Source organism: Xylaria bambusicola (genome assembly GCF_022495145.1).
Source record: "Xylaria bambusicola strain CBS 139988 unplaced genomic scaffold F5B22scaffold_25, whole genome shotgun sequence".
NCBI lineage: Eukaryota > Fungi > Ascomycota > Sordariomycetes > Xylariales > Xylariaceae > Xylaria > Xylaria bambusicola.
The window spans coordinates 376,609-390,555 of record NW_025953578.1 but is presented as its reverse complement, the minus strand read 5'-3'; the positions used below and the strand labels follow the sequence as shown (position 1 = coordinate 390,555).

General features: G+C 47.9%; 4 protein-coding genes across 4 annotated transcripts; 1 reads left to right on the top strand and 3 right to left on the bottom strand.

The window, feature by feature from the left end:
• Window positions 1-52: 52 nt before the first annotated feature.
• Window positions 53-1,681, top strand: F5B22DRAFT_636918 (uncharacterized protein; the record flags this gene model as incomplete). Its single annotated transcript, XM_047977360.1, has 9 exons — window positions 53-96; window positions 148-326; window positions 392-474; window positions 559-675; window positions 746-818; window positions 880-983; window positions 1,047-1,250; window positions 1,399-1,472; window positions 1,525-1,681. 9 exons carry the CDS (start codon window positions 53-55, stop codon window positions 1,679-1,681), a joined length of 1,035 nt encoding a protein of 344 aa, XP_047830149.1.
• A 341-nt stretch (window positions 1,682-2,022) lies between these two features.
• F5B22DRAFT_609963 (glycosyltransferase family 2 protein) lies at window positions 2,023-6,363 on the bottom strand. The gene is made up of 3 exons (XM_047975168.1): window positions 5,871-6,363; window positions 3,772-5,453; window positions 2,023-3,714 (listed from the first exon to the last, which is right to left on the bottom strand). Exons 1-3 carry the CDS (start codon window positions 6,011-6,013, stop codon window positions 2,534-2,536), a joined length of 3,006 nt encoding a protein of 1,001 aa, XP_047830148.1. The 5' UTR covers window positions 6,014-6,363; the 3' UTR covers window positions 2,023-2,533.
• A 154-nt stretch (window positions 6,364-6,517) lies between these two features.
• On the bottom strand, window positions 6,518-8,173 carry F5B22DRAFT_609961 (uncharacterized protein). Its single transcript, XM_047975167.1, has one exon. The coding sequence runs from the start codon at window positions 7,920-7,922 to the stop codon at window positions 7,041-7,043; it is 882 nt and encodes a 293-aa protein (XP_047830147.1). The 5' UTR covers window positions 7,923-8,173; the 3' UTR covers window positions 6,518-7,040.
• A 3,365-nt stretch (window positions 8,174-11,538) lies between these two features.
• Window positions 11,539-12,700, bottom strand: F5B22DRAFT_222233 (uncharacterized protein). Its single transcript, XM_047969754.1, has 2 exons — window positions 12,550-12,700; window positions 11,539-12,489 (listed from the first exon to the last, which is right to left on the bottom strand). The coding sequence occupies exon 2, from the start codon at window positions 12,487-12,489 to the stop codon at window positions 11,587-11,589; it is 903 nt and encodes a 300-aa protein (XP_047830146.1). The 5' UTR covers window positions 12,550-12,700; the 3' UTR covers window positions 11,539-11,586.
• Between the last annotated feature and the right edge of the window lie 1,247 nt (window positions 12,701-13,947).

Genomic DNA, 13,947 nt, shown 5'->3' with positions numbered 1-13,947 from the left:
AGCATATATCGATAAATCATCGCAAAATAACTAAAGCTATCCCCGTTCAAACATGGCAGATCTCAAAATCCTAGTTACTGGCGCCGCTGGCTACATGTATGAACTGATGCTTCCCATGGGACCTGCTAGTACTGACGCTCATAACAGTGGAGGATCCGTTGTTGCAACCCTGATATCAGAAAAGACTCATTTTCCAAAAAACAAGGTCTTCGCGGCTGCTCGTACAGAAGAGCAAGTGCAGGCTCTTCAGCCACTCGGCATCAATGTGCTCCATTTGAACCTGCAGGATGAGCAAGAAGTAGCCGAAGCTATATTTCAGAACGAAAGTATGTCGAATGAAGTTGCAAACCCTTAGTATGGCAATCTACATTTCTACTAATTTAGTTTATAGTCGACCTTGTCATCCATACAGCTAGCTCCATAGAGGCTCAATTGGCATTGCATCTTATTTCAGCGTTGGGAAAACGCCGCGCGGTCGTTGCGAAAGACACCTATTTCATCCATGCAAGCTGATAACTACATCTGAGATATTTGCACTTGACACTGACGCCTGGACAGTCATCAGTAACTACGGGCTATTCTAAAGAGGGTGGGTGGCCATACGGAACCATCAAGGACGGTGATCAGGTGTACAAGCTAGAGAAGGAATTGAACGACGGGTTTCCGATTCGCGTGGTAAGGCACTTATGATTTCAGACTCAATAAATGCAGTCGATTGATCACCCGGGAGACTGAATACCACTAGACCAACACGGCTATCACAGAGCTGGCACAAAAGCAAGGTGTCACGAGCTTCATCGTTGGAGTGCCATTCGTTTGTGAGTTATAACATCCCACAGTACCGCCGCGTGGCCGCATCATAAGCTAACCAGTTCATAGATGGAACCGGAACGGGCCAATGGAAGAAGCTGTCTCAAAATATTCCCGCTATTGTCAAAGCAAGCATGAAGCTCAAGACAGTCTATAAGTTCGATGATAACAGCGTATGCAACTTCAAGTTTTCCTATCGATCCTCCATGCTCCTGCTACTCACTAAAGCTGTATAGAATTTCATAACTGTCCACATATCAGATCTAGCAGATTACTACGTGCTCCTTGTCAAAAAGATAATGCAAGGAGAGAAGCTTCCGAGCGGAGAAGTGGGCTACTATTTCGCCGTTGCTCACGAGGCAGGTTGGTGGGCCATGATTGAGAGTCTCACAACCGTCCTCCACGCCCGTGGACTCGTCACACAGCCCACGGCTCAAATCGTATGTAACCACTGGAATCATTTTCTTCCTGTTCTAGTTACTCCTGGAGGTCATAATTGCTTATTGGTGGCACAAGTGTGCCTCGATAATATGTAGAACTCCCGAAACTTTTCCCTGAAAGAGTAATTACTGACTGCAGCGGTTGTAGTGGACGAGTGATGACATGGCTGCAGAGACACTAGTTCTCCCACGTCAATATGTGCGACTGATGCACACCGCGCGGTGAGTAGGAGTAATTCCACGACGGCAAGTAGTCATATCTGATAATTAATAGTGTGACAATTGATTACAAGAACGGTTTCCCCCTTGGTTGGCAACCTAAGTGGAATGAACAGAAGTTCTTGGCGAGCATGGATGAGGAGGTCAGCGCTACTCTTCAGTACGATAGGGGTAGGACTACTCTCTTCGATACTTTGAAGCCGATGAACTAGATAGTGCATCAATCATGCTGTATAGCGAGACGGTACTGTGTGAGTATGTTTGCCTGACGTTAGATAGCCGGAAAACCCAACAGCTTGTGTGCTATTGTCGCAATATAGCTGGCAGCTTCAAGAGAATAGGAAAGTCAGGGACAACGGTGTTTGTCTAGGAAGATCAGAGTCGAGAAGCCATCGTATTCAGAAAGCCGTCTGTAACATTTGCATCAATATGTACCTAATAATGATGCCTGCTCGAGTGGAGGTTGGAACGATGCTTTACATTTAATGACTATATGGTAGATTCCTACAAATTACAATTCCATCCTAATCTCTGTCTATATTGGCAGGAAAAGGGAGACAACACTTCCTCCGCCTCGTTTAGCGTGCATGGCATACCGATTCCTTCATCAACATATCAACAAACATCACAATATAAAGAAGCCGAGATACTGAGGCAAACGTCACCTTCAAATCAATTCATCATTTGATTCAAGTAAGAAAGGTATATTGAATTCTATCTCGCACTGCGTAGCGTGCCAATTGAACCCATTCAAACAAGTTGCCCTCCACCAGGCGAAGATATCTCATGCCCATAGCAACTCCAGTCAATACAACACAATGTTCAAACACACAAAAAACAACGAACATCAGCCGCCAGTCCAACCAATTGACCCTCTCCTAGAGAAGCAGTATGTGCACACGAACTCCGTGAACGGTACCTGAACTCCTTCCACCAACGCCGTTTTCGTCATTATCGGAGATGTACATCGAAGCAAGTTCGCCGTCTCATGACAGCAGAAAACACGAAACAAATCATCAATTACGTGACCATGAAGCATGAGACGATTCGGATAACAGAAGCAGTTACCTGCGCACACTACTCGCGATATCGCTCACCGTGTCGCTAACGCGTGAGCCAATGCTGCTCATCCATTCGCCGCCGCGCACCCACTCAGGCAACTTGAGGCTGATTCTCACGCGGCCCTCGACGATCATGTTGATGGCGTTGAGGATGGCGAAGGTGGTGCTGCCGATGGCGCGGAAGACGGCGAGCACGGCCACGGACCAGAGGATGAAGGAGAGGTAGAAGTTGTTGCCGACGTCGTGGATGCCGTAAGCTTCAGATACGGCCATAGCGAGAATGACGTTCACGACCATCCAAATCAGCACCATGTACGTGCGCACGCTGCGGTAGTAGTCCTCCTGCAGCTGGGCTTCCGAAGTGCCTGGCGCGGGCACCTCGACGCGGTCGCGGAGGTTGCGCAACGCCTCGTCGTACCCCGAGTCGATGTCAAGTTGCTCCGACGGCATCTCGAGCTCGACGGTGCCGCCTGAGCCCACGGCACCGCCTAGATCCGTTTTTATCACGTTGTCGCCCTTGGTACCCCATGTCACGTCGTGCGTGTTGCAGAACGCGTACACCTGCAGAGTGCAGATATAGCCGGGCAACAAGGCGAAGTATTGGGCCGAGCTAGTGAACAGATGCCACGGGTCCAGATACAAGAAGCTAGTGAGGAAATACAGGCCGACGGTAGATGTGATGGATAGAATCAGATTTGTGAATGTCCCGCTGCCGACCTTGATCCCGCCATCCGATGTTATAGTGTGAACGATGATCCATATGGTTGCGAAGACGGTGTAGAGCATGATGACGCTGTAGGTAACAATACTGGCCATGTACAGTTTCTTAGCGCCCTGTGGCCGGTTGCCTAGCGACAGAATGAATTGCATGGCTGTCAGCAGGATCAAAACGTAGCGCAGAATCGTGAAGATGTAGAACGCTACGTTGTGACCGAACGGGTCGACTTTGGGATCTGATAGGCCGCCACATAGGAAGTAAAATGCGAGGTAGTAGTTGGCAAGGGAGAAGTAGGTAAAGAGGAGCTGGATGAATTGATACACAAATTCGATGTGTAGCAAGACTTTCCGGGCAAACGTATGGTCGGTGGCCCAGACCTGTTTGAAGTGCACAAGCGAGTAAACTGCAGCGAAGAAGGCACCATTCAGCCAACGTCGACGCTGAGAAATGAACTCGGGAACAGCGTCTACGATATGTCAGTACTGGTTCTTACGGAAGCCGATCTGAATCATCATCCACTTACCAGGCACATCTGTTTCACCGGTGCAGCTCTTCACATATTTCAGAACCCATCTCTCACTCCTCTTCGCTACCAACTCCCAACACAAGATACGATCCTCGGCCAGATACATGTTGGCAGTAAAGACGTCTGCATGCTGACCATGCAGCGTTTCACCCTTGAAGTACTGGCTTAGAGGACCGTGGCCGGTCTCATCGTTCTGAAGCGCGTGGAACCGATACGCACTAAGGGCGCCTGGCAACACTGTTATGTAGCCGAAGACCGATTCCAGAGGCTTGTCAAGAATATTTGACATCTTGTATTCGAAATTTTGAGACGCCACCAGCGGGTTCAAGAGATAGCTTCCGTACTTTCCCTTCATGGCTTTGATCTCACCGCAAGCGCCCGCCACATTGGAATCCGTGTCGAACGCCTTCCATAAGTGATAGAGCGAGTTGGTGCCGGGCCTCGTACCCACGTCTAGCAAGATACAGACGTTGGGGTTGAGGGCCTTGCCGAACGCGTTGAAGAACCACCGATGAGAGTTCAACTTCCGTTGGTTGCGCTCCTTGAGGCAGAAAATCATCTGACATGGCACAATGCCCTTCTCAGCGCCCTTGAATTTTAGATCTGAATCCAGTGATACCTGTGTTGTGTATTCGTACACGTGGGCCTGTACTGCTTTTGAGTTGACGAAATTCTTGGCGATGCCGTGTTGGTAGACGCCCATGGCGGCCAGCGCATCAAGCGTTCTTGGATGTACTTTTTCTCTTCCGTCGGACACAACACAGACGACAATCTTCTGCCAACCCAACTCACCCCAAGTACGGGATTTATTACGCCCACAAAAGTGGCTGATGTTCTTCATGATGGCGTGCATGGTTCGTGTGAAACCAATCTCATCTTCGTTGTACATCGTAACACAAATGAACAATTCTGTTTCTCTTGTCGTGCGTCCAATGTTTTGTCGCAACTTATATCCTCGCTCAACAAAGTCATCTGGGTCACATGTCACGGCCGTATAGCGCATATGGGTGAACTCAATCTCGTCGCGTCGTGGCAGGAAGCTGTACAAGATTGTTGGGATCTTGCACTCTAGAATGAGTTCACCATTAATGAGTTGCACCTCCTTCTTGGAGGTAACAGGGGCGCGAACACCACGACGTTCCTGTTTTCCTTCAGGCGCCGCACCATAATGCTCAACCTTTTCGGTCATTGGTGTCTGGAGATCGTCTTCCTCGTTAAGGGTCATCTGTGACTGCGCAAATGATTCCCGGTACGCATGAGCGCCTCCGATGTCTGAGTCTGGCCCAAACACATCGTCGCCATCATCTAGTGGTATGCTCACTGTTGCATCATCAGCTGAGTAACCCGAGTTGCGAGTATGTCCCGAGAATAAGGGGGCAGGCGGGAGTGGCCTTCGCGGGCTTCCTCCATAACGCGAGGACGGTGTTCCTGGTCGAGGACTACCGTTTAGGTCTGCTGGCTCGTAGGGCATGTTAGTAGGCGGTGGACGAGCATAGTCCGAAATACCCGACAATCTGGATGACGGCGTCCAAGGTCGCGTAGGTGAACCGTCTCGTTGCCTAAAAGGTTCATATGCCGAGTCTGGTAATGGTATATGAGGAGGGTCGCGGATAGAGGATGCTCTGGATGGTGTCGAACGAATTGAGGGTTGGTACGAGCGACGGGGCGTCGGTCGAATACTGTTAGATTTTCTTGGTGAGTCACTTATGTCACATAGTTTGCTTATACTTGAAGGGACTTCCTCTACTTCCGCTGATTGGAGAAGAGAGCTTCTTCTTGGTGATGGGCCTTCGGGAATAGTTGGTAGATTTTGTAAGATTTCTGCCTCAAGGCTGTGGTTGATTGTCTGTTTCTTCTGTAACTTTACAGTTCTGGTGCGCTTCGGCACTGGCTTGCGCTTGGGGGATAGATCTTCAGGTGAGGCGCCAGACTGTCCGTCTTCTTGCCTGCTAAGCGAGTCGAGGCAGTCTGGTGCTGATATCGTCACGTTCTTCTTTTTTTCCTGCTCCATATCCTTTGGCTTGTCGGCCTTTTTTGTGGTAAGGGGCCTCGGCGCGAGTGTATTAGAAACTGTGCTGGGCGGCGAGAGTACATACGGTCTGGTTTCTGGTATTGAGTCCTCCATCGATGTCAACAACCTGACTGCTGGTGAATGGCCTGTGCCCATGTGCATATGATCAGGCTCGTCGTCATAGCCTGGGAGGGAGTACTCGGGAGGTAGTGAATGTGAGCCGTCCATTGTTGCTAATGAGTCGGCCGGGAAGCCGATGGACGGTTTCTTGAGACAGTTGCCGTCGTCGCGACAATTGGAATGTAACTGTAACGATCGATGTCCTTGCACGCTTCTTCTTTTGTACCTCTCAAACTTGTATCACTACCTGTCTAAGTAGGTATCGTTGGTAGCCTAAGTGCGCGGTAGAGAAAGCCGAGATAGCGTAATGAGCGATCTGAGCGATCATAAAATAACATGAAATATCATGAAACCATCAAGCCACAGACTCTGTAAGCTTCAAAGGTCATGTCATGGGGAGCTGTAAGCGTCAAGGCTACCTTGGAGTGTACAATGCTAGCTATAGTACCTAGGTAGGTAGGTAGTGTTTACTAGGTAGATACCTAGGCTGGTTGGAATCGGGTTGTTGTCTAGGCAACAAACGCACTGCCGCCTGGGGTTTTGACCCACAAATCGTCATTCTTAACGACCCCAGTCCTTCTAGACCTCACATTGACTTGTCAACTGTTTAGCGCGCGTTTATTCGATTTGGCATCTTGGCCATTGGATAAGTACCTACCATAGGTATACGATCGATGGATCAATCAATCAATCATATTCGGTGAACTAGTGTAGGAAGATGTTTGCCTAAATGTATCAAGCATCGAAACAGGCGCTTAGACAGATGCGAGTGGTGATATACCTACTTATGCATAGGTCTTCCTATCGATCCATCCCATAGTACAACGAACACTGATATTAGTATAGACTACGTAGTAAACAGAAGCCCATACAGTATTAGGGTCATATGTATATATACAAACAACTCACACCCCAAACTGCCTGCCAATACAAGCAGAGGGCATATATGTGCTATATTAGACATACCCAGTTTGGCCTCAAATGCTTGATTCTCAGCCAGTCTATTATGTATACGTAACCTTTATACGAGAAGAAAGACCCGTGGACGAGTGGTCAACCGTCCGTCACAGAATTAAGGGTATCTTCGTGGAATATTCATAATGCTGTAATACTTTCATTGCCGCGAGAGATGATATCATTCTTCAGTCTCTTTGAGCATTTGGGTCAAGCTCATCACCCGATATCCATCACGCTTCAGCTCTCTGAGAACTTTGCGCAACATCGGCGCAGTCCAGCTTCTCCGGTCGTGGCATATTATGATGGCACCTGGTCTAACCATGCTTAATATATGCCTGCCATTGATCCAGGACCAGTGAATCTGTGGATCATGAGGGTATACGCTACCCAGCACGAGCCTGTACCCCATCTTGGCCACGAGCTTCCTCATGCGATCACTGAAGAATCCCGACCCAGGGCGGAAGTATTGGGGCGGCATGGGGGCCTCACCCGTCTTGTAGGCCATACGTATATTTTCACGGACCATCTTGATCTGGCTCTCAAGCTCTTCGTCCGAGAGTGACCGCGAGGGTTCGTCGTGCATAGCGTGGTTGCCAAGCTCGCTGCCGCTACGCACAATGTCGGCGAGGATATCCTCACGGCCAGCGACCTGGCCCCCAATGACGAAGAATGTCGCTGTAACCTGATGACTGTTCAAAACCTCGAGAATCTCCTCCGTGTACTGAGACGGTGCGTCATCGATCGTGAGCGCCACCACCTTCTTATCCGTGGGCACCTCCCATAGTACGTCCGGCCAGCGGCGCGCGAAGTATGCGATCAACGCTTGTGGTGGCTTGTAGATGACGTAAAACGGCACGATAAGCAGCGTAATGATGGTAAGGAGCGAGAGGAGCGTCGTCATTCTGCGGCGTCGCGCCCGCCGACGGAGCTTAGACGGTAGACGGAAAAGCGATGAGCAGAGGCGTGGCATCGAGGGAAGATTGGGCGGAGGAGCACGGGTTCGAGGGTGTGGCTCGCTTGCTATGCTGAATTCAGATTCGTGGCTGCAACATTCGCCCATGGCCCTCCCGTTGGATCAACCGTACGATCGGATCTCTACCTAGCTCGGCGATGGGGAAAATGGAATTGAATTTGGGACGTCGCTGTGGGTTTCATCATTGTCCGGTTGGTTCGGGTATTGCCTGATGAAGCTCCCAGTTGGAGCCCTGAAACCGTATTGCAGTAGGCTAAGTACCTAGTTTCCGAAAGACATCGATCGTGAAGCCCATCTACAGCAGCAATTTACGATGTTTCCTAGGGATGAAGTGTAGTACTATTTGCACCAATAAGGTGTACCTACTGCAGTAGGTACATACCTAGCCTACTTGTAGTGGTGCCATAGCGCTATACTGCCCACTAACTTCACTCAAAGCTCTTAACGCTAAATGCCCCCTTTTTAGAACGCCTGCTCAGCTTTGAAAACGTAAATTGGTCAAAATATAGTTACCCACCTAGGTAGCATCTTTGACATGTGGAATAACTAACCGAAATGTTCTTTGCTTGATTACCTACCTAGATAATCACATGCGACTATGGAAATTCTTGCATACATTTATGATTATATGCGCACTTTTTCGCGACAATTTAGCCTCTTGTAGAGACTAAAAAATGACACTCAGGAAGAAAACATGATATATGCCTTTTCTAACTGTGGCAAATCCGAATGAAGGCGGCGACTAGGCATGAATGCCTACCTTACCTTATAATCAGAAATGACAAGAGTTTTATTTTTGTATTGCCTTGCCTGGCTCACGGCGCCCATTCCTTGTCTAATCTAATTACCGGAGTGACTGTGCCATCAATTGCTACTTCTACCCGGCATAGTTATATTGGGGCTTGGCTGGCTGTCATGAACGGTGCCTGCAAAATGCAGTACGACGGCGGGATATCGTGCGCCGTCTCAGCAATGTTCCAAGCTCTCTTTCTATAAGATGCCACCCTACCTGAACGAGCGCTATCATGGCTCTCTGGGGATGATCCTCGTCTAAACGTACATTTGCGCTCGCATCAGACAGAGTCTGAGTAAAGGTCTGGCCGTGTCAATGTACTGTACTGCCCTGTGCAAGTGAGTAAATACATACCTTTAGGTAATACCTATGCAGTGGGTGTGCCAGACATATCGCCTAACTAAGAACCGCGAATATGACGAAGATGAGTGTCTCGTCATCTTTGGTTGTGCCTAGTGTACACTTGTGTCATGAGCAGGCTACACCAACGACAGGTAGTAAGAGTCACTGGACGGGTTGGTTCACGACGGACCTACCCATCTCGGTATCTGAAACGCGCGTGAGAAGTCGGCCCACCGATTTAACGTCATTTACCCGGTGTCCAAGCGTACATGGTGATCAATGAGCGCTGAGACTTTGCCTAGATATGACCGAATTTCGTACTGGGCATCAGTCATAGCCGCATCAAATGCGGCATACGAAATCAAATCAACAACAGATAAATTTCCCTTTGACGTTTCATATCTCGACTCTACACCCACAACAACCAGGTCATCGACGGAGGAGACGACAACAAGGCGAGTTGGCAGTCCTCCGCGAATAGCACTTTGAATGACGCGCGGCTGATCGAAGTTACTGGTACTTCTTTAGATTCCAAGGTGTGAACAAACTTTGGCGAAAATAAGTATTTAATTTCTATAACGCATCTCCCACTTGACCTGGCCACCCAATTGAGCTGGCCACCCCCTTAACCTATATAAAAGTCCAATGTTTCAATCTGTAATAACTTAACCAATATTGGGCCTACAATAAAATAATTAATACTATTAGATCCGTTATTTAATAAGGAATCCAGCGGTATTTTTTACTATTTTTTATAAAATTTATTAAGCAAGATATTAAGCAATACGCTAAAAGGGCGCTAGGTAAGGATCATTTTAGCGCTTACTTTAGTGTATTGCTTAATAACTCCGCGAATATAAGTCGTAAGAATTAATAAAGGGTACCGTTAAATAGCTCTCTTTATTACGAATCTAATGGTATATTTTATTATTCTATACGACCAATATTCGTAAAGTTATTAAATTATCACGTGATTAGCGCACCGACGTTTTTTGTATGGGCTAGGGGGGTGGCCAGGTCAAGTGGGAGATGCGTTATGAGATATTTATCTATTTGTATGGTAACGACTAGCTACAGGGCTGAGGTGAAGCGTAGTCTTACGCACATCTTCCAGGTTGGACCATGTCAGTTGATGAGCGGGAAGGACCGGATGCTGGGCAGATCAATATTGTACTTATGTACGGGAATTTAGCGTATATGTACAATACCACATGGATATCTGATCCCAATAAATCTATAGCAGCTTGTTTTCTTCTTGTGAATAAATCTAAGTCAGCAACTCAGTTTGAATTAGGAAGATCTTCGCTTCGGTGTAACTCAGTGTCGCCGCCTGTGTCACTACACAGTCATCGAACAGAGGCTAATGTAAGATAGACCAATATAATAAACGTGAGACAGCGGGAAGAACTGCCGTGTATAATCTCAGACAGTGGTGTCTAAGCCACTCAGGCAAGGCAGTGAGTGCTAAGTATTAGTAGAGACATATCGTTGCTTCTGTACAATGAGTAGTTTGAGACACGAATACTCAGGTGTCCAACCGTCATACGCTAACATCGCACAATGAGTTCAAGGGATGGATGTACTATGCCATATCATGTCGAATACATAATAAACTACAGACCCTAGGGTGACGCCTATCTTGATTCTGGACATTACTTGGTGTGATCAGCTACGAGTACATAGACGACGAGGATGCAACAAAGGCAACTCTAGACCAAAAAAAAAAAAAACCATCCGATGTATTCCCTTTTTGAAACTTTCCCAAGATGTTCCCGGAAACCGGATTTCCCCCGCCTTCCCCGACATGGTTCTCCTACATAGTAATCCGAATACAGCAGTGGAAGCTAGGTGCGTACATCACAGGGAAGTTGGTGGTGCATAGAAATGTCCAGAGCTGAGGCGCCAGAGAACCTTTCAGTGCATTGTATATTGCAGGCTCATTATGCAGATAGTATGCGCACGATGCCCATGTGCAAATGCAGCAGGCAGGAAATCGTGGTGCACGGCAATGACCGGGCATTATTAGGATCGCTGGTGGAGATAACACTCTAGGTACAGGATATTGCAACCCCGAAGACCCGGAAATTTCATCGGTTGAAAATCAGGCTGATAATGAATGGACCGGGAACCTTGTCAAGTCATTGAGTAAACATTGGAGCGTAGTATTAGATGCTTTGCACAAAATGCCCATGTACTGTGGAACACTGGGTGAAAGCTCTCACAACGGGTTATTGCATCGACTTCGCTGGTCTGTGACTTCTTTAGATTTCTCGCTAACTAGGATAAAAAAAAATCGTCTGTCTAGACCATGACCAAGATACAAAAAAAAGGTAACCTGCGTTTGAACTCGCCCGTTCCCAACATGAGTAGTCGGTTGGGTCGTAAAGGTGTTGCCCCAGTGCGCCTTGAAATTGCCGCTTCAAATAACACCACCTTCGATGAATCAACAAGTTTGACCTCAATTCCCAAAAGTTCCTCCCCATCTCAACTTTTGTTCAGTAATTTGTGCGTCGACTCGTGAAGTCGTTCAAGTATATACAATGAAATATCGCCAAATTGGCACCGTTAGCCAAGATGGGTTCAGTATGTTGCCATCTGATGCAATTTGTGTGCCGCTTAAATCCACACAGGCTGCTGTGCTTGAACAGGCTCTGGTATTATAAATGATGATAGCAGGTCGTGAATCTCAGCCAAATAGTCTTCCGCTTTGAATTTATGGAGACCCTTAGCTATCAGTTGTTCCTCTTCATCTTCAATACCCTGTAGCTTGTCTTTTACACCTAGTTCTTCTGCTAGCTCGGATACCTTAGCTAGTTCCTGCCCGAAAGGATGTTGGGACTCGGAAACATCATTAGAGCGGCGAAAACGTGGCGTAGGTGATGCTGGAATTGCGGACGTCGGTGAGATAATCGGCGCATGTACGGACGATTTCTGAGTATGAGAAATCGATGATACAGACGTCATTGCAGTTGAAGTAGATGACGACCGGGACATACTAAAGCTGGCTTTCGTCGAAATTGTCTTGCTCGATTGATTAGAGAAGCGAGCGTGTTTGTTCGCGAGGTTCTCAAACGACGCCTTCTTGGTGTGCGATGGAGCTCGTTGTGGAATGGTCGGTGCTTCACGCACGTTGGTCGCTGGTTTCTGAGTTGGAGCGGTAAAATAGCACGACAAATGATTGGGCTCGGGAGACTCTGAAGTACCTTCTGCTGATGGAATCTCCGGGCTGGTAGGGGGAGAAGACATCGCAGTGCTTGGGCTGTTAAGGGAAGATTCATCGTCAGACTTTGAGGAGCTAGCTGGTGATGATGCTGCTGCTGCTCGTGGGTAAAGATCCGGCGCATTGTACGCAAGCATATTTGTTGTATGAGTCAACTCCATTGGACTCGAGATCTTGTTCCGAATGGAGCCCATTTGTCCGTGACCCCGAGAGGTCGTGTTACTCCGGTGAGGTAAAATGCCCATGTCGGTCGAGGACTGCTTCCCTCGCCGTGTTGTGAAGGCTCTTGCAAGAGACATCTTGTATGAAGTAGTCTTATCAGTTCGTTTCCAATCCCAGTGAATGGGAATGCGCGTTACCGAAACAGGCCTGGTCAGTTGAGATTTTGCCAGAAATCAAGAAATATGCAGTGGCGACGCTTGACAGATAGTTCAACTCAATCTTTGAGTTTCGGGGACAGTGGTTAATTTTAAAAGCTGAAAGTGAGATGCGCCGGAGCGAATCAGACAACCAAAGTTTTCAATAGGTTGATGGATGACAGTGAACTCAACGGGATCTCAAGCCGAGACTGATCTCAAGGCAGTGATACCTTGTCCCTCGGTGTGCGACGATGTAGCTGGTGCGAGAAGTGCGTCGTGCTGTGGCACGCGGCTACTTCACGATGGGAGCCCTGATTGGGAAGGTGGGCGGCTACTGTGGTCTTTTTGGCCGAGATGGTCTGGTGACCGTCTGTTTCCCCAGTCAAAGTCAAAGGCAACGTAGTACTGCGCTACTTCTCTGCGTAGAAAGGAAACTGGGAATTCACAAAATCCTAGTTGCAATAATGCACTCGTGCTGCATGCCGTATCTTAGGATAGAAATTACAGAAATGACACGAGCTTGCTTGGTTAACCGCCTTGAGTGGCGCGTGCTATCGAAACCTAGACAGGTAAAGGATGCCAAAAGCTGCAAAATTGTTGTATGCCGAAACCCAATAGAAACCGGAAGAGATCCGAATGCGGGCGGCGAGCGATTCGTCGTGATTTGCTAATGTCTGTAGCTGAGGTAATTTACGATGTCTGTAGTAATTCCTCAAATGCCGAAAGTCTGGAATATTGTCAGGTGCCTGCTGAAACTATCCAGATTCTGTCGACAGAGGGATATATGAGTTTTCGAGATTTGACTTTAGCCCGAACACTGAACTTATTGACAAAGTTTGGTATTCTGGGGAGTACTGGCGCAACAAACTCGACTGCTCCGTCAAGGTTGATGTGTGTATATATTTGAGTATGTTGGGTTTCACGAGAACAAAACGTTGAAACTTCCAGGTTTCCTGGTGATGGCTCTGAATGGAGAGAAAGGATGGTGAAAGAATAGAAAACAGCTCGTCCTCGGGTTCTGTATTCAAAAGGAGAGTTGCTGCGATCGAGCAGCCCAGCGAGTCTGAGTTTCGTAACCTGCGAAAAAGAAAAGTGAAAAAGAAGCGGTAATCAAGGGAAGAATCAACGGATTCAGCGCGATACCAGTGTCAAGGAGTGAATAATAGAAGAGACAGCAAGGGACAGGTCCCGGTGTGTTGGGAAACGTTGATATGAGAGCGAAGTAGAATGAGAACGAGCACTACTTAGGGACAGCGCGCGCTGACAATAAGAAGCTTCCCCAGATGGGAAGGCCTTTCTGTACCGTCTTCCCAGGATCCCACCCATGATCCCACCCCTCTCCCTGGTCTAGTGTAGGTACATGTCACCCTACAGGCGATAAATCTACACTACCGAGAT

Bases quoted from the DNA above. Each gene is read 5' to 3' on its own strand.
- F5B22DRAFT_609963 (XM_047975168.1), bottom strand. From the start codon at position 6,013: ATGGACGGCTCACATTCACTACCTCCCGAGTACTCCCTCCCAGGCTAT. The intron at 5,454-5,870 runs GTATGTACTCTC...AAAATCTAACAG, and splicing joins TCAATACCAGAAACCAGACC to TATTCGACCGACGCCCCGTC. The intron at 3,715-3,771 runs GTAAGTGGATGA...GACATATCGTAG, and splicing joins CGGTGAAACAGATGTGCCTG to ACGCTGTTCCCGAGTTCATT.
- F5B22DRAFT_609961 (XM_047975167.1), bottom strand. From the start codon at position 7,922: ATGGGCGAATGTTGCAGCCACGAATCTGAATTCAGCATAGCAAGCGAG.
- F5B22DRAFT_222233 (XM_047969754.1), bottom strand. From the start codon at position 12,489: ATGTCTCTTGCAAGAGCCTTCACAACACGGCGAGGGAAGCAGTCCTCG.